We start from the raw sequence: 26,639 nt of genomic DNA, 5'->3' as shown, positions 1-26,639 counted from the left end.
TTACACTAAACAACACATTCTTTCACAGCCTCTTGAGAAGCGGAGCATGGGGTCAAAACCCTCAGTAAGGCCACAGATGGGTTAGGATGGATGGAAGAGCACAAACACGGCATTGTGCGTGTTCTTGAGTCATCTCTTCATCTCTTGGATAAGCTAAAGGCAAAGAGCAAAGTCCAATACATACAGCATTATGCTCCAACAAGATGGCTGTCACTCATATTCAAGACCTGATGGTGGGACATTGATTTATGTTCTTCTATGACGCTTAAGTAGAGAAAAAGACTTCTCGAGGATCACAGATGATAGAAACATCTTTACAATCAGCTGAGACGCAGATTTAAGTGAGTCTTGTTCTGAAAAGTTTTTTTTCACCCCAAACACCCTTATAGCTAAACATAAACGAGTTTTCAAGTTTCCAGTGTTATGATGGATGGGAAGTAAGCTGTGTACTGCGTAAGGGCTTAGGGGCACTATCCAAAGATACTGGAATGGTTCACTGCTGTGTCATCTGCCAAGACTTCAATTAAATTACTGCAGTATAATAATGCACCAACAGCTTCTTTTCTCTCTCTGAGCTCCGACTAAGAGCATCACTAACTCCCTCAGGCAATTTAGATTAAAGACACACATCAATATGACCGCCACCTAACTGCTGCATGCAGCACTTTCCCCAAAAGGGTGCAGCAGTGATTCGTTAAGGACACATTTTTATTCAAAGAACACATTCTCCGCAGTACAAGGATTATACAGAAACTGATGTCTAAGGAGGCATTATGGACACTTCAGATTGACAGCCCAAGATGGAATAAATTATTGCTGCTGTTCTGTTCAAAACCTGCAAACAAATACCAACAGAGTCATAGAAACAGCAGCATTAATTATTAAGTTTTCTATAAAAAGGTGAAACCAGATTAATTTCCTCCAATCCTCTTCCACAACGTTCTGAATGTTTTATACAATAAACGGTCTTATAATTTCCTTCTTTTATCTAGTGTATCCTTTTCATAATTGATGCTCCAATTAACAAATTTGCCTGGAAGGGTCTTCAAAAACAAGTGTTCACCTGTCAAATCTCTTCTGTGAAACTGGACTTCACTTCCTTCTTGAAAACAGTAGCATTCAAACTAAACTAACGCCACTGTAATTTGCGTGATCATTAACCAACTCCATTTGATAGGCAGCCCGCTTCATTTCCACCGGTTCGTTAGTCTCGACGGAGCCAACCGTAGCCTCCGAGATAAATCTCACATCACTGATTTTAAACAAGCTAACAGGGTAGCTGTCCAGTGTGGCGACAAAAGCCCACAGCCACAAACTCATGTCACTCCCCGCTTTGTTTGTCACCAACGGTCACTGAGAAATCTGTCAGTTGTTTAGTTGCATCCACTTGAGGGATAATGGCTCTGTGCCAAAGAGACCTCAGCTGTGTTTGCAATGTTAGCAATGTTTAATCCCTCTTTTTTTTTTTTTTTTTTAACAATAAGGTCCGGTAGCACAGCTGCTACTCAAAACTAAAAGGTTTTGCTTTGTACTGACACTGACCAGCTTGTCATTAACGAGGGGCTGCTCTCACTCTTCAGGACACCCTCAAACACCAGTCAGTTGTCATTAGCTAACTAATACTGGAAGAACTGTCACAACTAACAATGACATTCAGTCAATGACACGCATCATGTTGTCAGGTTAGACAAGTCAGACCAGAGGCATTTAAAAAAAAAAAAAAATGCCTCGACCAAATGTCAGGAACTGTCACTCAATGGAAACAATGTCTCAGTCTCTTACATGTCGTGCGCACCAACAATCCTATTATTATGTAATTAGGACAGGAATGTGAGTACTTTGCATAATTTGAGCCAATGTAAACACCACATGCAAAAACGTCTATTTGGGGTAAACAAAATATTTGATGTTTAGTTGTATTATATAGTACTAATCTCAGGTTTGACCAAATTACCATATCGGCTTTTAAACTTTTTAACTTCCTTATTTAGACATTTTTGGAGCTGTCTTAGTTATTAGAAGACTTTTGATCTCTGCTCTTGGAAGCTTTTATTGATAATTTGTTTTCTTTTTTATTGATATATCTGATAACATTTTAACCCACCAAGTGATTCAATTCTTAATAGATCTTTGAGATTCTTGAAATAAATTTAAGACTGATTTTGAAAAAGTCTGTATTGTAAAAATGATTGTGTATGCACCCGGACAGTTGAAGGTTATGCTGCAATATCATCGAACACATGCATATTCCTGTTGGCCGGGTAGCACAGTCAGCTAAAACTTGTTTCTTCTGCCTTCCCCTCTCTGCCACTCCACACTGGGTACATCTAAAATAGTGTAGAATAATCCTCCTTATTTATTAACTTCTGTCGGAAAAAGGCAGTGTGTTGATGCGGTCGCAGAGGTGTGTATCCTTCCTACTACTGCTGGGAAACCACTTCCTGAGCAGTCCGGTAAAGAATAAGCCTTTGTAAAATCAGCAGACCAGAAAAAAAAACTTCACAGAGGAGTAAAATCCACTGCGAGCGTATCCAGGGTTATACCTGTTTATCCAATTTAGCTGCACACAGATGACCTCTGACCTCTTAGCACAGCTCAGATCACAGGACCCTGCATGTGATGACTAACGGTTTATTCCGACCATTTTGTCTTTTTAAAAAAATTTCGTCTAAACTATTTCGTCAGCTTACTTTTTAAAAATGGAAATGATCTGTGCTGTCCGGCCAACTTTTGCCATGGTCTAGAGGACACATGAACAAAGACCGACTTCATCCTCCGAGATGAATAGAAGCAGAAAATGTCACCATATTTTCCTGACGTGAACTGTTGGTCACTTTTTCCAGGAACTGTCACTGCAGCGTGTCCTTTAATACAGTGAATCTTTAATAAAAGATCATGCTAGTTTTCATCTCACATCATTTGATTGAAATAAATGGGTTGTACCTCCACCGAAACACATCTCTTTCAGCAGAGTCTCTTCTCTGGATGTGTTCAGCACAAACTCATCAAAGCAGGGGTCAGCTGAAGGGTGGAAAGTCCTCAGAGACTCGGTGGCCTTCTGGATTCTGAAAACATACATGTAAAAGACATAAAATGATGAAACTGGTCTCACCCTGGCCTGAAGGCTGATCTTGATTGGTGAACAGCAGCATAAATGTACTTTTGAGATCTCGTTATAAATCAACAACCAACACGTTCAAAACAAAGCTTTCAAAGCTTTAAACAGTTCTGGTTGACAATTTGAGCTTTTCATCTTTACTTCAGTACTGAAAAATATCTTAAATATGGACAGAGATTCAGAGGTCTGGACCAGACAAAATACAAACAACACAAATAACTTCAGAGTATTACTGCAACCCTGAAAATGTGTTTCTTAAATTATATGAGGTATGGTCCACCATCATATTTCTCATCAATCTTGTACTCTGGGGTCTTTCAGGTATTTGTACCTATATTTATATTGTCTTTCATAAGTAGAAAACAGGATTAAAAATCAAGACCTTGTCAGGAGAGAACTGTACCAGCCACAGTATCATGTTCTTGAGAGTGAAAATGTGCCCTGATTATCCAAAGCTGCTAATGGAGATCAGTTAGTCAGCTTAGAGCAGAAGAAACACCAACACACAGCGTTGTCTGGACACAGTCTTTCCTTAAATGCCCTTGAGTTTGATAAGCTCTGTGCACGTGGCTTTGTATATTTTAACACCTGACACACTCCAGTTACCCAAACACATAATCAGATTGATGCTCTCAATGCTAAAATAAAACAGACTGAGTGCCACTTGTGAAATCCACTGAGAAGCAGTAAGCATTGCTAATGATGAGCTGTATGTATGTGGACAACACAAATGAGTCATGACAGACTTCAGTCTGGAGCTTGTAAAATAATCACATTTAGCTTCTGTAATTTGTAAATTAATTTTCATCTGATGATCATTACTAAGCTGCTTAATTATTAACTTGACAGTTTACTGCAGTTTATGTTCAGGATTCAGTGGGTGAAAGCTGTGAATAACATTACTGTCAGGCCTGGCTCAGCTTCTTCTTAATAGGTTCAAAACACCAGCGATATACAGGATCACTGCTTGGCTATTCCACAGGCAAATTATTGTGATGCTTAGGTTTTGTGTTTAAAATGATCTATGGGTAATGTTATTGTTGACCTCAGACCACCATCTCAACTGACAATTACCTTTTAGTATTAGGATGTAGAAGCTAAATCCATTTTTATTCACATAAATATTTGTATTTTGTACTGTATAGTTTTGTTTTTCACAATAAGGGGTCTCAGTTACACATCGATGCCACCACTTTGCTTTCATTTGTTTTTTTCTGACAAAAAATAAGCAGATTTGTGATATGAGAACTAAATATCTTTTTATTTTGGTTGTTATTGTCGTATAGTTTAAACATTGTTGCTCCAAGGTCTTAAATACATGATACAATTTTCTAAACTTTTCAGTCTGTTCCCTCTGAATGAAAGAACAACATGTTGATCTGCTTGGTCATCATATCCACATTAATAATTATGACTCAAAATTTCTTTTGTTACCAAGTATTCGTCCTCAAAGTACCATCACATTATTGCTCAATGTCTTGAGTCAAAATATAATAAATGATTCTGTCAATCCCACCCAGGTGTACCTGACATGCAGCTGCTTTGCAGTCTGTACGAAGCAGGACTGATCCGTCTCTTTCAGAACCTCCTGAGCGTAGCCCACCAGACCACTGTTCTCCAGCATGCCCTGGTACTCCTCCACCTGGAAAATGTTTTAAATGTTTTGTTATTTCAAATCATTAAACCAGAGGCTTTATATTGAACAGTAATTTTGAAAATAAAACATAAAAAAAAGCTAACAGTATAGTAAGTAAAGGAAGTGTGCATTTCTGTAGAAGACAGTCATTACAAATTAAATTCTGTCTTTTCACTGCACCAACATACCTGGGACCTGAGTTGGTCCAGGCGTCGGTTACGGGACTGTTCGATGGATCTCAACATCTCTGATTTCCTCTCCTGCAGCGTCTCAAACAGACGCTCAAAGTGCTCGTTGGCTCGACGCTCTGCTAGCTGGCCGTTTTCCTTTAAGAAGGAGGAGTATTTATTTTCAATGTGTAAAAAAAAATATATCATACCCTCCCTAAATGCAGAAATAATGTGTACTATACAAAATATTGTTTTCAGCAACAGCGCATCATCATTATCAACTATCACGTAGTTGACAATAATCTTAAAAAAATATTGAACTGTTTTTTATACAACTACAGTTAATCAATGTTATGGTCGTGATTTTGTTGTATTCAGCTTGTGGTTTGACACCAGCTGGAGTTAAATGAACACAGTTATCAGTTTTTGGACAGAAATCATCAAAGATTAATGAACCAAATGTCTTAAACAAGGGATAACATAACAGACATCACACACATCAAAGTAAAGGGGGAACATGATGGATGATCTGATCTTGATGATGTCTGCTGCACACCTGTGTTTAATCTGGTCACTGCCTTGATTGTCTTATATACAAAGTGCCTTTTTTTTTTTTTTTTTCTTAAACGCTTCAGCCATGACACATCGACAATGCGTCAGCCATGATATTCTAATAAAATGTGCAGCTCTACAGTCATTGTTGGCTTTGATGGCGCAACAGCTTTTTCCACTTTTGAACTAAAAGGAGGAACAACCTCAGAGGCCGAAACTCAGACATGTGCAATAGAAACCAGTAAGCAAATCCTGTGTTCCCTTGTTTGTATGGTTTGCATACTGTTTGTTTAATGACCTTCCTTATACACAAAGTTTTTCCTCAACTTAACAGAATGGTTTCACTGTATACACACACACACACACATATTTATAAATATGTGTTTTATTTGAGAAATACCCATCTACAGACATAACAACTGAGCTATTATTCAAGAGACTACAAAAGTGTGATTTATCATTTTCTCATATGGTTATATTTTAAGATATTTTAATACAATTTATGTGCTCCTCTTAGTGAGAGGGTGACTTTGTGGTCAGAATGGGATCCTCTCCAGCTTAGGGGTCAAAGCGGTAAAAGCAAATAAAGATGATACTTTCAAAATAAAACATTTAACAAGTGGTGGTTAAGAAATGCTAAAGTCATTTTGCTTGACATTAAACCAATAAGTTAAATGTACGGAATGTGAACTGGACAGTAAAAATTTATTTCATACTCAGGGATTGAAACAAAAACACAGGAGGGGAAAAGGACAATAAAAGAAGATTTGATGAATAAATAAAAAAAATCTGCAGAGTGTGTTATAAAAAAGTTTGGCAGCAGAATGAAAAAAGATGTTGGAGTTGCAGCAGCATGAGTCAGCTCTCTTACCTCGGTCTGATTGATGAGCAGCTCAAGATCGGTAATCTGAGTCCTGACCTGGTCCTCTTTGCTGATGAGGTAATGGATACTTTTGGCCAGCTTCTCCTGGTGAGAGAGAAGATCAGCAGCAAATAGAGTGGGTTTTATAAAGATCTTAAAACACTGACGCATGTACTCATACAGCAGTAAGACGGGAAACCGAGTCACTGAGGGGATATCTGCCCTTAAATGTGTAAAAATGACAAGGTATAGACAGAGTATTATCAATTTGTATGAGTGATTGTGGGTTCATTCTCAAGCATCAGCATCAGATCTCACACGAGTCAACGTTTTCCTGTCATCTCACAGCATATAGGACTGCAGCTGCAAGTATTTCCTTATGAAAACATCTGTGTGTCCTGTATGACGCAATGTGAGAGCATGTTTCAGTATGTGCAGGATGTCCAGCAGCATTCAATATACCAAACAATGTCACGTACAATGATATGACAATGCATTACAGTTCATCACAGCAACTGAAACCTGAGTTACTTCCTGGCTAATGAAGGGTTCCTGGGCCGCTGAGGACATCCGATACGCCCTTCTACAATTTGAAAATACAATGTACACAAGATCATGAGGAACAAATGGTCTCATTGAATATTAAAAGCACATCAATGTTAACACACCCACAGACCAGCCAAGTGAATTTCACACAGATACTGCCTCAACTTGCTGAGCAACCTGCCACCAGGTTGGAGTTCATACCTACAAGATTAAATTACTGTTCGATGTACAGTATTTCACATATTTTCCAACCTTTTCTGTTCAAAGTTTGATGTTTTTTTGTGTTGCCTGGCACTAAAATCACAATCTCCTGCCATTTTTTGTCTTCACAATAGCGAAAACAAAACACTCAAACTGATTGAAAGGAATTCCACAAAAAATCAGATGACCACACGCGAGGCCAATTAGTTTTAAGCCCGTCAGGCAGCCTGAGTTTCAGTTTCCAAACAAACAAAGGGATTGGTATCTGCGGTCGGGTACATGCCAACACAGGTACAGATCAGACATTAATATTACACAAGGAGATGAAAGATTCAGGCACCAGTCAGTGGGTGGTCAACAAAACAATAAGCCGGCTCTTAATGTTTTTTTATTAAATACTTAAGCTTAATGAGCCAACACTAATCCCACTGAAGAGGAAGATATTACTCATCAAAAAAAAGGCTTTCAGGCTATTAAATGCAGATCTGTAAATCTAGTGACATCAGGTTGACCTACGAAGAATCAACCAGCCTCGAAGAATTTGAGAAACTTTAAAAAGAGGTTTAGCATGACGGTCAAAATGCACTTTCTTGCAGCTATGTAAAAACATGTTGCTCTATAGAAATTCATTGGGAAAGGAAAACGCCTTGTAAAGTATTAAACTTTAAAACTTACCCAATATCTGCACAAAATTGTAGTTACAAGTAATTTTAGTATAAAATATAAAGAGGCTGTGGGCTCTTTGCTTGGGCTTGACTCCATTTCAAGCTTTTGTTAAGTGTGCCATTGTGTGCAGGCTCAGTTTAATCCTTGTTATCATAAGTCAGTATTGTGCAAAGCTCCAAATACTCATTTGTCACCGCAGATAGCACCAAAGCAAATTCCAGTGTATTCAACAGACGACCCCCCCCCCGACCCCCCCCCCGTGAACGCACAAGTAACCAAAATCATTTTCTCTGAAACAGTAACAGTGTCTGAATGTGGCACCTTGAGGATCTTGTAGGCACTGCTCATGGATGTGACTTTGTGGTTGGCGTGGGATCCTCCCAGTTTGCAGAGGTGACACACGGGTCGTTTGCAGACTTCACAGTACATGTTCACTTTCTCCATCTCGTGCTCGGGACACATCAGCACCTGGGATATTTAACAGAGCAAGAATAAATTATACACTGCATTGTTTGACAGAACAGATTACTACATGTTGTGTTCAGTGATCAAAAACTAGCTGAAGTGAGAAAGGAACATGACCTATACTTCTAGACAGCTCTGTCAGCCATTTCCTGAAGTGTCTTAAAATAGGAAGCTAAATTTAGCTCATTTTTTACAGCCACAAAAGTTAGTTGTTTGATGAGAGGAAGGCAAAGTGAGATATATTGACAAAGCCTAAAACCCAATATCAACATGTAAAGTTCAGTTGGAGGTACAACTTGAGTATTACGAGATCAATAAGTCATCAGATGGTCAAGAAGGCTGGAATTCCAATCAATTCAGCAGCCACAGGAGAAGATGCAGAGAAGATTGACACATTAAATTGAAATGTTTATGACTGAATGTTCATAGTTTACATCATATTGAGTCAAATATCCCAACCTTAATTTGAATAATTAGTGGGTCAACCACCATGAATGAGACATTCACGACCATCAATTAATGATCAACAAAGACTCAGAAGAATCAAAAAGTGACAGACTTTCATTGACGACATCAGACTCCATATCAAACATTTCAAAACCATTCAACCTTTTAAAGACTGACCAATGATTAATCTATACAGGCTACTGTTTGTCCTTGACTCGTGCAACATCTTATCTCCTGAGAGGTGTTCATAGTCCAGCTGAAAAAACGATTTTGTTTGGGGGTAGAAACATAAATACAGAAAAAAGAAAATACATTATTCTACAGGGAGTAACTGTACTTGCCTTGGGCCTGAAGTTTGTGGTGGGGCCGACGTACTCGTGCTGGGCTTTGGGCGTGCCCCAGGGGTGGTGCAACTTGAAGCATTCGTTACAGTAGCTAGCCTTGCAGTCCATGCAGCTCTTGGTAGCCTCCTGCTGCTGCGGAGGCTTACAGATGTTGCACATGATGGCGACGGCTGCGCGGGCCGCCTGGCGGTAGCGCTCCACGATGCTCTCCAGGGTGAAGTTACGGAAGAGCATGCTGATGCCGCGCTCGCCCAGGTCGATGTCATGCTGGCAGCCCGGGCATGCGATAGTGGTGACCCGGGGAGTCACAGATCCTCTGCGCCACCCCGGGGATGAGATGGAGCCTAGAGGAGGGAGACAGGCTGAAGTCAGAAAAGATCATGTGTACTATAGAGTCATAGCCTTCGGGTCACCCAGTTTCAAATGTTGCCTGAGGCCCTACATGTGAACAAAACATGTCTGTTAACTTCCAATTACGCTGAAGGAATAGTTTCCAAGAGAATAAAATATGGCCAGGAAAAATGTATAGCCTTGTTTGTGTTCGACAGATTCTGGGCCGACTTACACAAAAGCCACATTACATCATTTCCTGACACGCCAAGTATGATTTTACGGCAAAAATGACCACTTGAAATTTTGATTTGAAATTTGACAAATCGAGCCTTCACAAATAGGGCCTCAGCATGTCTCCTCCCTTTGTGCTTTATTTCCATGATGACCACTTCTAGACATGGATGTATGTAGCAAAACCACAATACAGGCAAAATATCAAGCAGCTTGTCATTCAGGGAGGGAAAAGGGTCGAGGAAGAGAGACCATCCAAGAGTACTGGGGCAGATTGCGGGAGTGATGAGAGAGAGTCATGAGGAAGATGGCGTCCTTGGAGCTTATGGAGAACATACCGTCTCTATGAGAAATCCATTTAAAGTCACTCAACATTTACTACAAGAGTGAGGAGCATTTACAAGTGCTGATAATGATCTGGACAAAGGAAACAATTCAAATTTTCTAATAATGAGTCATCAAGAAAAAAAATGAAATGGCACAACAGCATTTTTACATCAAATAGTGTAACTGAATTACACTGAGTAAAGTGCAACTTAAAACGTTTTAAATTAAAAAATTTCAAGCAGCTGAACTTGAATATCACATGTCCAGTTCAATGCATCAACACTTATTTCCAGATAACACGATTCCTCTTAAAGCAACACTGCTTTCAAGAGTTTCTCACAATATGGTGCTTGTTACTGATGCAGCAGCATCATAACAAGTCAGCGACACAGTAACATGAGGTGGAAACAAAAAGGAACTGTTACACAAGGTCACATCACAGACGCAAGCAGTGGGGACGGCCAAACACTGTCACCACACACACACACACACGTAAATAAAGCCAGCAAGTCACTACACGGCAAAAATAAATGACAAGAATATTGCTTCACGTTTTTGGGGGACAGGGGAAGTGAGGAGTGCTGGATTTATCTCAGTTTGCAAGCCAGTATTTCCGCTTCGTTTCCGAGGACCTGAAAATTAAATCAAACACTCCTCAGGTAAGTGAAACACGGGGAAACAACTTCAAAAAAAAAACAGCACTTTGAAAAAAAGGTGCAGCTTGAGGGAAAAGCGGTGGCAGGACAGTATAACATATAAATGTGTATGTGATACGTGTAGCCAATGTGCATGCCGTGTGATCCAGTGATGTGAGCGGAAGTGGCGACTGACAGTGCAGGTACGGTTTACTACCTAGAGGTGAAAATCTGTGAAATGATCTGACTACGAACTGAACTACTGAGCTTTGTTTAACACTCGACAGCTACTCCTGCAAATCCATGTGATAAAAGAAGGTGAAATTAACATTGTGGTGTGACATCATGATGAAGAACCGAGTGTGATGATGTTGATGAGGGTGATATGGTTTTTGTTAAGATAAATAAAATTAATTGGATGAAAAGCAGAGATCTGGCATAAAGCGTTGATACTGAAATTAATGGATGACACATAAGACCGGTTTCTAACCCTGCAGATGCGGTGCGTGCATGTGAGCGTACATTCGTGTGTGTGTGTATCATGTTGGGACACCGCTCAGTGGCCGGCATATTTTTGGTCAGGACAGCAGGTGTGCGCCAACGAGAGAGGCAGACAGGAGATGCCTGCAGCAAAGTGTGTGTGTGTTGATGTGCTGATCTGCTGAGGGAGGCAGAGTCGAAGGCAGAAACTGACGAGTCACTGCAGAGCTGCTACGCTCTGGTTGTGCAAAAAAGGGGCTTGGTTTTTTTGTTGTTTTTTTTTTTTCTCCCCTCCCCACAAATCTGCGGCCACAGTTTTGACGTTTGAACAGATTTAGCATTTTAATGTTTCAATCAGTCACGACAAAGACAGTCAGTGCGTGACAGGGAGGGATTTGTATGACTGTAATTCGTGTTTAATCTAAGAATTAAAAGGAAAATCCAAAAAATATTGTCTCGTTTCCTATTCAAATAAAAACTGAATTGAATGTTTATACATTTTCAGTAAGGCTGAAAAAAAATACTTTAGGTTTAAATTTAAATAGGGTTTCAAGGTAGCTCCCATTTTTGTCTGTTCTTTGAGGAAATTAGTATAGAGGCCATTTCTTAAGATAATATTTCTCTTCTGTGCTTAAAATACAGAAGAAACATTTTCTCTTAAAAACATCCACTGAGCACGTCAAATATCTGAATTCGTTGGCCAAATCTGACAAAAGAAAAAAAATGAGTTTTCAGTCTTGTTTTTTTTGGCTGGCAACATGACATATCTCACTTCATCATTCCCAAAATGATTAGCAGCTCGGCTGAAACAGGTCTGTGTTTTTAGTGCAGATAAACTGTTTCTCAAGTCCTGATGTTTGTCAAGTCAAGCATAAACAGAAGCCTAAAGGCGCACAGATATCAGTCAGAAAATGCGAGTTAAGAATCTAAGCAAGCCCGAACATATTGTAGGTTTTCCCTCAGTCTGTGTGTGTGTGTTTAAATCAGAGAACGACAGAGCCCTACAGTTCTCCGTCTCAAGAAAGCTGCTTTTCTTACCACCATGTTTTACGAAATGAATGCAAAGCTTAGCAAGTGTACAGACACACACACACACACACAAAAAAAACACCAGAGCGTCAGGGGCATACACACACATTCCAGTTCCTCTCTAACTCCTAGGAAACATCCTCACCCCTTTCGAGCCAATTTTGGCTCTTTTCAATTTCTCTTTGTCACTTGCCAGCCTCCCGTCGAGGTTTCTATCTTCCTATAAATTGAATTTCTCCTGCTTCGCTCCATGTTGCTTCTCTTTTAGTTGGCCTCCTTGTGTGCTGACTCATCACCACTTCCAGCTTTTCTCTGTTCTCTTTCCTTTAATTTCCCTTTTTTTTCCCCTTAACAAAATTAAACACCAAAAATTTGGAAGAGATTACGGAGAATAATAATAACCTGAAGCATTTTGCCTCTTTCTAGGCATCATTTTTGTCATCTTTCTTGTAATCTGGATTCATCTTATGCTCAGTGGACATTTTTAAGTGGCCTTTTGAGCTCGACTGTTGTAACCCAGCTGCAGTAAGTGTCTAACAGAGGTAAACTAAATGACGTTCTTTACAAAAACAAACTGCAGGGACTGTAGTAGTGTGAGTTTGTATGGTAGTGTTGACAAGGCTAAAATAGATTAAGTAGAGAAAAAGTAGAACCAAACTAGGGTTTCACAGGGGTTCTAGTAACACTGTACTCACTACTACAGCTACTCAATACACGGAGGCCGCGTCTACCTCGACTTCCAAACGACCTTCGCACTGTGGCTGCAAGCAATGAACAAAGAAGTGAGGTGAGACCAACAAGTAAAATGAAACAATACATAATGTGAAGTGTTTTTAAACATTATGACATTTGAAGAAACAAAAACCAACTCAACAGTAAACTGAAGGAAAACTTGTAGTTAAAAAAAAAAATGAAAATAAAAATCTGGTTATGCAGTTCAGAGTGAAATACAAAACAGAGCGTTTAAAATATACATACAGGATGTGAACAGTAATTTAAGTACAATTAACTCTTGAATTGTGCACTTATAGTCTTTATTGGAGCACAAATCCATGCAACTTATGTTTGTGAAGCATCTTTTCAGGACCAAACAAATGCTTTGGAAAAACCACATCACTGTAATGCGAGTATACTCGTCAGACATGTTTTACCAGGCTCTGGTTTACCATTTGCATGAAGGGAATAGTTTGACATTTTAGGAATTATGCTTAATCATTTCCTTGCAGAGAGTTAGTTACTGCTCTTGTGTCTGTAGCTAAATATTGAGTTACAGCCAGCAGCCAGTTAGCTTAGCTTAGCGCAAAGCCAAAGTAGGGGGAAACTGCTAGCCTGGATCTGTCTAAAAGGTTAAAAAAGAAAAAGAAATGCCTACAAACCACTCTAAAGCTCATAAAACTCACATGTTATATCTTGTTTGCTTTTTTTTTTTAAAGTAAGTATAGAGTATCAATTTATCAGGGCGCAGCAACTTACCAGAATCTCCGTTGTTCGCCTGGTACACTTATGACCACAAGACCTCAGGGCAACTTGTCATTTTAACTTTTTTTTAAACAGATAAAACTAACTAGATACAACATATTAATTTCTGAGCTTTACAGGCACCGATAGGCAGATTTTATTACCTTTAGATAAATCCAGGCTAGCAGTTTCCCTCCATTTCCTGTCTTTACGCTAAGCTAAGCTAGCCGGCTACTGGTCATGAGACTGTTATCAATCTTCTCATATAACTCTTGGCAAGAAAACAAATAAACATATGTCTCAAAATGTTGAACTACTCCTTTACGATCACTTACACTCTCACTTCATAGTGCACCTGTCAAGAGTTAGCTGTCGAACATACTTTAAATGCATCATGCTGTTTGAGCCCCGGTGACATAAAAAGAAGATGAGGATAAGAACAGTGCTAATGAAGTTTATTAACCGCCTTCCTCTGTCCCAGCACAGCAAGGCCTGTCCAAGCTGCACTCTGATAAATATAGCCAAGTCTTTTCTTTCTCTGCCTTCACCTAATCCCTTATTCATTCCTTACAGGCTGGTTGCGTCACCATGACTATCAATGATCTGATCTCCCCGTGTTGAAGGCGGTGTGCAGAATTAGTCGGTTGTTCTGTTTGAGAGGTAATGTGCTCATAACGTCCTTCAAGGTTTTCTTAATATTCTTAACACACAGAGAATTTGTGTTTTGTAATCGGGTGATTAAATGCACTTAACACGGGGACAACCTTACTGAATAATCCCCAAGGGAATTCCTGTTGTATACAAGCTGTGAATACTTCACATTAACCTAATGAATTTACAGTTCCTTGATATACGACACTGCTCAATTACCTGAAATCACATTTTCAAATCATTTAACATATCATACAAGAATTCACCATTAGTCAGAGAATATACAGTGAGGGAAGAGTTGAGTGGTTTTCAGCATGCAGTGAGATTTGTTTACCCAAAAGTAGGATTTGGTTATTTCCTGCGTTAACATATGCAATCCTGGCTGTGAAGAATAAGCTCATTCAGGTTGAAGAGGGGGGACTGAATGAGGGATACTGTGTCCGAGAGCCTGGTCTCAGCAATTTTGAACCACGGCTGAATGGCGTTCCCAAAAAGTTGTTCACCTCGCTGTGCCCCTAGGATCGTTTCAGATCTGGTGCTCTGCTAAGGCTCTCTGTGCTGCTCCGAGGACACTTGTCATTTCAGCTGAATGGATACTACTTAACGCCAGCTGTCACTCAACTTCATACAGGGAACACTAGTTAAACATACATTTAGTCTATTTAACACCATCCTGACTCACAAGGAAATCACTTATTGTGTCCCAGTTCCATACTACATGTGTACTGTATGTACATGGCAATATGTACTATATACAGTAGCCTTTATGGTGCAACCTTTTAATCAGTTAGTATACAAGAAATCAATGTACTTAACCATTTACCAACAAGAAATTATACAATACTTGATCGCTGGATGTCGATCAAGCTACAAATTTAGAAAGCCACTGCCAATTAAATGTGAAAAAGACACAAAGAAATGTTTTCAAAAAATTCAGTAGTTCAATAGTTATTTTGAGGTTTTCCTGAAGCTGTGTCAGCACCACCCACGATTAACTTCTCAGCAGTCAGCAGCTCCTCCGTTGTGTTTGTGCATTAGTGCACATAAACAGTAACACTCAAATCAAGCATTTTTCTGTATGTACGTACACTGACTGATTTGATTATTATTTATTTTGTCACTTTTACATCATGAATGCCTCGCATACTCAAAGCCTGCTAAGAATAAATGTGTAGTATGGAACTGAGACACAGTTACTGAAAATGTGTGAGTGTTTATCTTCAACAGGAAACCTATAAGAGCACGTAGGATCATAAGTAAAAACTTATCACTAATGCCAGTGATATTGTGTCTATTAATATCCCCTCTGCCAAGTCCTGTGTTGTGTCCCAATTCCATACTAATAGAATAGAATTAGTATGTAGACACAGCTCTAGTCTTGTCAAGAAGAGTGGACAATCGCACAAATGAGGCGACGTCTTGATGGCAGTGGCGTGTAGTCCAGAGCTTTCAGGAGGCAGAGAGGCAGCCTGGTGCCCCTCCAGGCTGTTCTCAGGGCTTAGACATTGGCCTGATCAAGCTTGGCTGCAGCAGCGCCATGTGTTAAGCTGTGAACTTCTAAATGTTGTGACAAGGTAATATAGCTACCTGCACCCCACCACCACCCTCCCCCTCCCCCCGACCCTCCAGCTCAGCGTTGTTCTGAGAATCATGTGTTTTTAACCCCCCACAGTGACACTAAAGGTGGCTTTTTTTTTTTCTTGGGGCAGCTTCAGGTTGCGTCCGACACAAATCAGATCCACAGTGAGGTTAAACCCGTGGGAAGACATTCTGAGGTAATCTGAAAGAGGCTTATTTCGGTTAATCAAGACTGGTGGTGAGTCTGTCCGTTGGGAAAAGGAAAGTTCTGTTATGCTTATGGCTTCAGAGACCTAGGCACCAATTTATAGATTATGTACACATGGCGAAACACTTTGAGCATTTGCTTACTAAGTCTCAAATTACCACTTTTTTTTCAAGTGGGTTTTATTTGTCCGTCTCATGTACATTCACATATTTTTATGTTCATTTCCTGTCTTTTTTTGATGTGAAGCACTTTGAGCTGCATTTTTTTTCATTGTCATTGTATTTCAGTCTAAGGAGTGCATTTATGGAAGAGCTGTAGTGAGGAACTGAAAACATGGTGAATGCTCAGTAAGTTAAAAAAAAATGTTTAAAAATAACTTAATGACTTTAGTGGTGAAATGAATGATCAGAAAGAAACATTGGCATAGAAGGACAGGGTGCAGGATATGTTATTAGTTGTTTTGTATTGTTTTGAGGTCAAATTCGATGTGTTGTTAAAAGGTTGAGCATTATAAGCTGTAGCTTCAGCCTGCACCTTTTTTGGACTGCACAAAATCTTTTGTGTTATTGTGTTGTTTTCAACTGTGGTATCTGAGTATCTGTATGTGTGTACATGAATTTGTATATTTATACACATCTTAATTAATTCTGTTAATGATTGCAGACCAAAATAACTTTCACTTTCAAAGGAGCTTACAGTTGCGCTTTGTTGACTCGTGTGTACATTACTCACACACACACACATACGCCTGTATATCCAATAAAAAGGTTGAGTGAAAATGATAGCTACTCTTCTCTCTGTTCCTAAAAACAATTTTCTAATGAATACATGAGCCCCTGCATGATTGAAGGGGATGTTTGGTGCCCCTGGGCCATTGGAAGCAGACAGTGAGGACAATTAGGGCTTGAGAGAGCTTGTCAACATTTCTTTTCTCGTGGTAGACAAAAACTACAGCATGTCAAGTTCCTCTGCTGTCTCTTTAACGAGGCCTGAAAAAGCAGACGGGATTATAAGGAAGAAGTGATGACTGACTGACGATGTTATGGCAGAGCGAGAAAATTATTAAAATCACTTTACGTTTGTTCTAGTTTATCTAGGACAAGAGGAGGGGCGACGTCTGCACCACACTAAAACCCACATATCATACAATAATGCTTGGCCCATTTTTTTGTCTTGGTTTCTATAGGCTTATTCTCTTATTTACATGGGTTCAAGAAATCCTCTTCTTAGTGGCTACTACCCTTTTTGTTTGTTATGACAGAGAATATGGCCTTTAGTGCACATATTTCCTTATTTGAGAGCAAGGATTTGCTTTCTTTTTAAGCCTTATGTCCTTTTCTATAGAGGTTTATCACAGGCTGCAGCCATTGAAACCTGTTGAATGCAGCTACTGTGATGACAGCAGAAGTAAAAGTGAAGCTAAGTGAATCTGGATGAGGGTCATGTAACAGGAAGTCGGCTTTACTGATAGAAAAACTCATATCGCCTTCCTTTGGAGGCAATCACAAATGGCCCAAGATGCACTTGATACTTGCATTTCCTGCATTTCCAGCAGCTGATTATTAGCTTCCATCAGCTCACGTAACAAATCACTTCATCACCGCCCCACGACAGCATGAGCAGCACGAGCCTCAATACGCTGCTGCTAATTGCTTTTAACATTGGAGATATGAGAGGATGCGTCGCAGAGATCCACTTTTCAGCACTCATAAAAGCAACACACACATCTTGGTGTTCATTACATCTACAGATAACATGAATAGTTTTGATTCCTTACCCCGAGACCCACCTGATCGCACAAGCCTGTCTAGCCTCTCCATGGAGGGGGAGGGCACCCTGGACCTGGGGCTACCCGGCAGGGAGCACTCGGAGCCGGCATCAAAGGAGTCCTCATGATTGAGCATCAGCAGCTCTCTGACACACTTGTGGCAGACGCTGTGCTGGCAGGGCAGGATCAGAGGGTGGGTGAAGAGCTCCTTGCAGATCGGGCAGATCAGCTCCCTCTCGATGTTTTTGATCGGGACCTGGAGACACGGAGACATTAACTTATAACAACATCTAACAGGGGATGAGGGCGACTTTTAGAAAACAGAAGATCAGAGACGATCAGTCTGAAATGTGTTTGGCAACAGGATACAGCTTTCTTTGATTCTCAGAACAATAACCTGTTATTAGGATATTTCAAGGGCAGCTAAAATGGGCCTATTGTCTTCACTTTAAATTGTCAAAACAACATTTTGCTGTGAAATGGGAATACTTATGTGTAATTAGATTATTTCTATATACTTTCAACTTTTAGCTGGTATACACAGAGACACTTTCTTTTCATTCTCTTTTTTCCCTCTTGGGATTTATACATTTATATTGCTTTTTTAAGGGATTTTTTAGATATACATCTCTATCCTTTCTGTTGTTGCACTGCTGTGGGCTGGAAGGAACAGCATTTCGTTTTGTGTATGCAAATACATAAGAAAATTACAATAAACTAAAGGTTGTAGATAAATAGATAGATAGACAGATAGATAGATAGATAGATAGATCCACTGCTGTGACAATAACAACCAGCCATGATGTCTTTACCATGTTTCTGTTGCATTACATAAGACAGGATTAAGCCCAGCTAAATATAGACAAACACTGAAATACGCGATTCCACGTTATAACATTTACACACGTTTAAAAGCTGTTTCTACAAAGCTCCAGCCTGAAAACCGCCCCTCTTCATCAAGAGATTGATCAGCTCATTTATTTCAGGTGTTGTGATAAAACTCTTCATCCTCCTGCTGCTGTCTAAACACACTTTATTTTAAGGACAAACGCCTCCGCAACAGGCGTTAAAAGACGAGAAGGATAGAGGGAGCTTAAACAAGACGAAGGCAAATAAAGCTTGTTGAAAGCCAATTGTTTCATAAAACTTATGAGTCACTGAATCAATAATGAATGGGACACGTCTAGCTCTGCTGATGAAGTTTCCTACAATGTCCGGTCTCTTTACATGCGGAGACGCTACAGGCTGTGAAACAATGACGACTCCACATCGACAAAAACACACGTTTTTAAATCATCTTCCAAACACTAGAAACCCGCTCACTTACCGCTGTTGTGCTGCTGCGCCGCATCTCTGCAGACATGATGAGGCAGAAATTGACGCCTGCGTGTGCGAGTTAAAACACCTTTTTTAATTTCTGTTCGGGCTAAAAACAACTTGTCGGACGCGAGTTGGAGATGCCGACAGCGCCGGCTGAGTGAATTTAAATGGAGTGACGCTGCTGTGGTGAATCAGCAGCCAATTCACTGCTGCAGTGTGTGCAGGCGGAGACAGACACAGAGGGGGTGGGAGGGAGGGAGGGAGGGGGGTGGAGAGAGAGAGGGGGGAGGGTGAGAGCGAGAGAGAGAGAGAGAGAGAGAGAGAGAGAGAGAGAGAGAGAGAGAGAGAGAGAGAGAGAGGAGGTGGTGGAGGAGGAGGAGGAGAAGGAGGAGGAAGGGTCTCCATAGGAACTGTTGCCTTCATGTACTTCTTCTTTGTTGATTTTTTTAGAGGCGGTTTGCATCCCAAAACGTTGCATTACTGCCGTCTACTGGATTGAAAATAAGACCCAATTCTCTAAATAATAAATAATCTAAATCATTATATATTAAATAAATAAATACATAAAGTTCTTCCCTGTCCCTCATCCCATCCTCTAATGTAACTTGTAGGCTCTGAGAGGGGCTAAAAGCCTCTCTCACCATCAGCTGCACTTCTTTCTCCAGTAATTTCCACAATATTCAAAAACTCGCTGCATAAACAACTATCTCTATTCTCTCGGATTTCCTTTCTACCTCAGCGGCACAGTTAACCACCATGGCCAGAAATGCAAAGAACTTAAAGGTGCAGTGTGTAGCATAATTTAGTGGCACCTAGTGGCTAAATACCCCTCCATCTCCCCTTCCAAACGTGCTGGCCGCAAAACTCACGCAAAACTTGAAAGGCCCTCTCTAGAGCCAGTGTTTGTTTTGTCCTTTCTAGGCTACTGTAGAAACATGGCGGTGCAACATGGCGGGCTCCATGGAGGAGGACCTGCTACCTATGTAGATATAAAGGGCTTATGCTAAGCTAACGAAAAACACAACAATTCTTATTTTCATGTGATTATACACAAATTAAAATATACTTATGAATATTATATTCAATTTCTGCCAAGTCTGTTCCACTAGAGGCCACTAAATTCTACACACTGCACCTTTAATCTTATCCTCATAAAAACAATATTTATCATGCTTCCTACCTGATTTGTTCTACCTTACTTATGAATCTTTTTATTCCTAGCTGCTTCCTCATGTCATGTAAGCCTTCTCTTGGACCTGATCCTCAGGACTTCTTCCATCTCTTTCTTTCTCCGGTCATGCCTCATGACTCCCCCCACATTGATTACATTTGGGTTCTTTTCCACAGTTTCTTCTGCTGCTCTTCTCATGTCCACATTTACCACATATCCCCAAAGCTGTGTCCAAATTTCCAACAACATCCTCTACTAAACAGGTTTGGGAACAAAAGGCCTTACTGGATAACTGATATGATCTAAGAATACTTTGTCAGGCAAGATGTCTGTGCATTGCACTCACAAGCACAAGTGTTAAACTCGTGGTTGGACTATAGAGGAAAAGTAAAAGCAGATCATCAAAGTTTTAGGATTCATTCTCTGAGTTTATTTCGTGCCAAAACATCCAGTTGATGATGAGATAATTTACTGAAAAGAGAAACTTTGGATCTGCTGGTGATGCTAGTGGAAAAGTCAGGGGATTACCAAAGTTATTAGGATTCACCTTCTGGCCACCATGAATGTTTGTACAAAATGTTATAACAATCCATCCAGTGGTTGTTGAAATATTTCAGTCTGGACCAGTTTTGTGAAATGACCAACCAGGAGACAACATTTCCATCCCTAGCCACACAACTAGTACAGCTAAAAACCAGACTAAGCCTACAATATGGGCTACATCAAGCATTTACTATTACCAAAATGAAGAATGAAAAATAAAATAAAAAAGGTACTAAATACAATATACACCAACATAAATAGTATGTAACTATTAAGTTATTGAGACAAAAAATGTCACAAAGTGAGGAGACAATAAGATGCAATAAAAATTAAATAGGCCACAAAAAATTAGCTGTGTTAGCAGCATGAAATCCCGTAATTAAACTTGTAGCAGCAAAGCGCGGCTAAAAGAGGGTTAACAGTGTGACTGACTTGTTGTTGATTAATTGTTTCAGTCTGCTGAGAACAATGACTGAAGAATACGTGTCCACATATCAGTAGTCAAAATTTCTCAAGTTCCACACACAATCTTGGTCATCATTTATATAAAATAACCTACAGTAAGTGACTGTGGGCTACTGTTGCTCACATAACATGTCTATACTTTATAAAACGGGCTGAAGTTAATGATCCATGAAAGGGGCTCATTTGAGCTACAACCTCTGTTCACTTTACAGGCTCTACTAATGTGCAGGTCTCTTGTATGACGGCAGGGAATTTATGACCTGCTAATTACTTGCTGCAGTGCCACTGAATGGCTATAGTTCATTTTATAGTACATGTGGGCTCTAGCAGGTCAGCCCGACAATGTTTTAGTTAAAGAGCAAATGGATGATGTATCAACTTTTAGCAGTATTGAAAGGGAGCTGTAAGTCTCGAGTAAATAACGTGTATATAGAAAATGTTGTGCAGCAGCACAGAATGAAGTAGATGAAATGTTTGAATTAATCTACTGGCCAAAATGCACAGTCACTGAAGGCACTGCAGGCCACGTTGGGACTGTGGAGTCCTTCACTTTTCCGAACCCATAATTCAAACCTTTCCAGCAGCATTTGTTGGCAGCAGACAATGCAGGCAGTTTCAGTGAGTACTGTGTAACTCCCTACTGGAGACGATCAGATTCGATACATCCTGCCATATTTTTTGCAACAGTAAAATACTTTTACTGAAATGTCCTGTGCGTGCAGCCTGTAGGGACCTAAAGGACCCATGAGGACTGTGAAAAAATCATCCAGATGGCAGCATGAAACTACACATGATTTTGGAGATGTGAGATCTACTTTTAATTTTTTTGAACAAAGGGCTCCGGAAAATTTCAGCATTGGCTTTTTCTGGCCATAAAACAAAACATGATGAAGGTGGACTGTAGATTTTGGTTGTTAATACTAATTTAAGACGATAAAAAGAGGTTCAACAGCCTTTCACGCTGCCACTAGAAATTTAAGCTAGTCACTCTGTAGAACAATTAGTATGTGTCCACACACAGTGACTGAAATGGATACTTGAGGGCACATAATGTCCTCACTGTCTCTTGTTCCCTGTTTTGTATCATGAAACGTGCTGTAGCCTTCATAGAGCCTCTCACACAGGAACATATAAATTATTAATTTTGCTTTCAGACCTGATGATTCTGAGATTTTTTGAGATACGAGTTAACCCTTTCATCCATTTAGCAACATAGGTCTGATTTAAAACACATCACTGAATACTGTGAGCATGCCAGGGAGTCAATCGAGTGCCATATACAATCTGCGTCTCTATTGCATCATATAAAACTCACACACACACACACACACACACACACACACACACACACACACTGCATGCATGGTTGAGTTTCAGAGACTGTATGAAGAGGAGAGATGCTGGCTGTGAACCCCCCCCCCCTCCTCCCATATCTCTATGCAGACACACCTCAGTAACCCGGTGCCCTGTCTCACCACACAGCTGCTGCCAAGTGTCCCACATACTGACAGGAGTCTGTGCCCTGCCTGCAGCACCATCGAACTACAACACACTCCGTGACTGAAGCCTCTAATTAACCTCTTTATGTTCACGATTTTTTCCTCTAAGAATAGAGGAGAGGCCCTGAAGCCACAAAGGCTTGGCATAGAATAGAGTAGAAGAGAACAGCATATGTGTGTCTACTAAATTAATACAACAGCAGATAGCCTATTAACACCTCAAACAACGTGGTCGCATATAATGTGAATAATGTATGTCAGCACTTAATATATAGGAATAACACCTGAAATGATGTTTCAGGAATAGAACAGAATAAATTATAATAGAGTATGTGTAGGCTCAGTTTATAAAGGAGGGTCTATTTATATTTTAGATCAGATTACACTATTAGAATAGAGAAGTTATAGAGGTGCATCAGTACTTAATATGATATAACATACTATAATATATCAATTTTCAGTAGAAAATAAGAGAATAGAAATAATAGCTGTGGCTCTGTCTACTAACTATTACAACTAATAGAACAGAATTGGGCTGATTTATAGCTTCCTCAGATCATTAGAGGTAATATAGAAAGGTGAGTAGATAAGTAGGTGGAGGCATATCAGTATACTTCATATCTATAACCCAATATAATACTGTCCATCAATGGTTAATTGAACTGAATAGCGGTGGTGTGATCAGAATGGCAGACACACACCTGAAATCATGTTACAGAGATAGAATATAATAGAACATATTTTTTTAGACAGAGGTCTGGGTTTGTCAGCATCCTTCTCCATCCTCTGACAGCCCTGCAGGCCGGCGCTGCTGCTGCTGCTGCTGCTGCTGCTGCCGGAGCATGATGACAGACATCCCGCTGCTGTCATGAGGTCCGTAAATCATCCGGATGAGACTCACCTCGCCCCGCTCGATCCGCTCAACGATGCTGGCGAACTCCGTCATATCCTCAGAGTCCGACATGGCTACAGATGAGGATGATGATGGCGGTGGTGATCGATATGGATAGCGAGCAGCCAGGGTGCACGGTAATATTAACAAAATATTAGGGAGAAAAAAAAGACAAACTGCAGCTGCAGCTTATAAAGGAAACAGGATCAAAAAGCTTCACAGGGGAGGTGAGATAACGTCAAAAGAGAAAAGCCGCTCCTCCGACCGCATCCTCATCACCATCCTCTCCCTCCCTCTCCGTACAGGCTTATGAGTGTCCGTGCAGTCTACGGTACATGCGCCGGCTGCGAGAAGCCAATTTTATTTTAGTTTGCCTCATCTTGGAGGGAAACCCCGCCCTCGCCTCTCCAATACTGTACCATCTCCCTGCTTCTCTCTACATCATCCCTCAGCGGCGATGTCTCGCCTCACAGAGCTCTTTGTATCCTCCTGCTCTGACATTTATCAACCCGAAAAGAATGACTTCCGTTTTTTTTTTTTAATTCTCCCATCAATCACTAGAATATAATCGTAATCTGTGTCTGAAGATTAAAGAGGCGCAGTGGGGGGTCTTAAATCTGTTGTGCCGCATTCAGTCAAGTTGGGCATTTACGCATGGCTTGCAGCGCGCTCATGTGTGCATATGTTTGCTTTATATGCGCTCATTTCTGCTCATTGCGACCCAAATATGTGACTGCATCTCTCTGGTGTTTCAGTGTGCTTCTCTGCTGTTGGGAGGAGTTGTTCTAACGCTTCATGAACGTGACAGACTCAAATAGAGACCCGTTTCATGCATGAGCCGGAATGTGAGGCGACTGTGAGGCCGGATTAAGTTTGCGCTTTAATTTTTCTGGCAATGCCACTTGTTCCGCGTCACCAGATGGCCTCACGGCTTCATGCAAACATATTCCACCCCATTGAGCATGTGGTGGGGGGACAAACGGGCAGTCTGTCCTGACGGAGCAAACTGTGCATGAAAAAACTAATAGGCCAACTCAGCAACTGACCAGTGTTTCCAAAAGCTCTCCAGCACTCAGACGATCAGGATTACACGGTTTACAACATGGTTTACAACACTGCTATCATGTTTCCATCATGTCTGTGATGAGGAATCTCAAAATGGACATTTTATTAACTTGAAATTGGGATAGAGTTTACCCCTTTTCAATAAAGGCACCATAATCAAAGGGTTTCTAAGTTGTAAGTAATGACTTTATAAAGGGTTAATACCTCATTAACTAAAGCTGTATATATTATTAGTGTAGTATTATTACTTTTACAAGTATTTCGCCATGAACCAAATTATTGGACAATTAATGTCTGCACCAAATTTCATGGCATTCAAAGTTGTCGAGACATTTTACTCCAAAACTACAAATGTCAACCTCGTTTTGGCGCTGTAGAGCAAAAGTAAGGGGATCATCAAAGTGATTCAGATTAATTGTTCGGGAACCATGAATGTTTATACAAAATGATTCATCCGGTAGATGTTGAGATATTCTCTTGGATTGTGCTTCAGATTCTTCATCTCTTTTCCAGAGGTGGTTGAACAGTTCATTCCAGAGGTTTTCCAGGTGAATTGAAGATAACATTTTAACAACCTGGTAACACAAAAGTTGTTCCCATTAATAGCTTATAACTGATCAATAAAGCATTAGTAAACAGACTATTAAGCCTTTATAAAGTCAATTACAACTCATAACCCCTTTATGAAGGTTGCCTCATTAGAAAGTGGTACCATTTAGGCTCAGTAGTCAAACAGAGCATCTACACTGTTAATTTCCAGCCTTTTATGACCATTTTAATAGACTCCTGAGGCAAAGATGAGCCCTCAAGTGTAATATCTGTGGAAATGACACTTGACTGACCCGTTAAAAGCCACACAACTGAGCCACAGTGCTATCCGCTTGACTGAATAATCAATAGAACACATTGATTATTGTGTTTTACTAAGTATAATTGATTCAGGTTTAATAACTACAGAGAATACAGCTGTTATATAAGCATATATAAGGCCACCCAGGGGCCTGTGGATCATTAGAGATGAGTCATTCATATCACATGAGAGAAACATGCTGTGCTTGTATACTTGTGTGGTAGCAACAACTCTATACAAGAGATGATAAAAACAACATGGAAATCAAGTCGACAATGACAGCAGCTTCAGTTCTTCTGCAACGGATGGAAGAGAATCCGAGTTAGTTTTTTTTTCTTCCAGATTTTAACTTGAGATGTTATTTCTTGAATCATTAACCACATTTCTCTCACTCAGCCTCTCCTACTTGCAGAAGATATAAGGTTACATGTCTCATAAAGATCCCTGTTGAACATGGGGACCATCTAACCACACCCAAACTACAGCTGCAGCTGGCTGTCAAGGGAACATCTCCAGACAATTTAAATCTGGGTTGGCCTGTATTCACCAGGGAAGAAAAATAAACTCCAAACTCCTGTGTTTTCCTTTTTTCCCCCTATTATTCGCCAAATGTAAAAAAAAAAAAAAAGTGAGAAATAGCTGGTCAAAGTATCCTCTACATCCATACTGGATGACTACGTGCCACTAGGCCACATTTGTCTGGATAATATTACCTTATCAGTGCCAACAATGATGTCTGTGACTGTGATATGCAGTGTGGGCCTGCATGTGTGTTTGCATATGTCCCCTGTATCCAGTGAAAGTCCCCTTCCCCCGAGGCTTTTAATTATGTCTTAGTCACTGAACTAGCAGAGAACAGATTTAAAGAAAAATCGTCATGTTACTCTGAAGCACAACTCATCCAAGTGCAGAAAAATGAAAGACATTTGAGGCAGATTAGGGAACAAATCTGACCAGTTGTCATCTTGGAAGTCAAAAACAGAGCAACAATAAATCTGAGTCATTGAACCACAGAGTAAAGGCTGCTGGGAGAGGAAAAAAAGCTTCATACAGATACATTGTAGCACGTGACATGCAATAGCCAAAACCATGATGAAAAGGTCTCACTTAATGGAAATAAAAAGTTAGC

At 40.2% G+C, this 26,639-nt stretch overlaps 1 protein-coding gene across 5 annotated transcripts in view; it reads right to left on the bottom strand.

The window, feature by feature from the left end:
* trim36 (tripartite motif containing 36) overlaps window positions 1–23,876 on the bottom strand; it is a 33,556-nt gene extending 9,680 nt beyond the window's left edge. The window contains exons 1-9 of one of the 5 annotated variants that reach the window (XM_067612113.1): window positions 23,605–23,876; window positions 17,727–17,961; window positions 10,450–10,530; window positions 9,005–9,351; window positions 8,073–8,219; window positions 6,348–6,443; window positions 4,943–5,080; window positions 4,645–4,760; window positions 2,944–3,065 (exon numbers count right to left, since the gene is read on the bottom strand). In XM_067612113.1, the coding sequence (XP_067468214.1) occupies window positions 2,944–3,065; window positions 4,645–4,760; window positions 4,943–5,080; window positions 6,348–6,443; window positions 8,073–8,219; window positions 9,005–9,351; window positions 10,450–10,530; window positions 17,727–17,961; window positions 23,605–23,667 (1,345 nt within the window). In that variant the 5' untranslated portion in view covers window positions 23,668–23,876. Of the gene's footprint in view, window positions 1–2,943; window positions 3,066–4,644; window positions 4,761–4,942; window positions 5,081–6,347; window positions 6,444–8,072; window positions 8,220–9,004; window positions 9,352–10,449; window positions 10,531–12,737; window positions 13,412–17,714; window positions 17,962–19,032; window positions 19,268–23,604 lie in introns of those variants that run through there. The other 4 variants (XM_067612081.1, XM_067612090.1, XM_067612095.1 and 1 more) reach the window with 4 other exon arrangements.
* Between the last annotated feature and the right edge of the window lie 2,763 nt (window positions 23,877–26,639).

The sequence above is a fragment of the Thunnus thynnus genome, chromosome 2 (assembly GCF_963924715.1).
Source record: "Thunnus thynnus chromosome 2, fThuThy2.1, whole genome shotgun sequence".
Lineage (NCBI taxonomy): Eukaryota > Metazoa > Chordata > Actinopteri > Scombriformes > Scombridae > Thunnus > Thunnus thynnus.
This window is presented reverse-complemented; position numbering and strand designations above follow the sequence as displayed.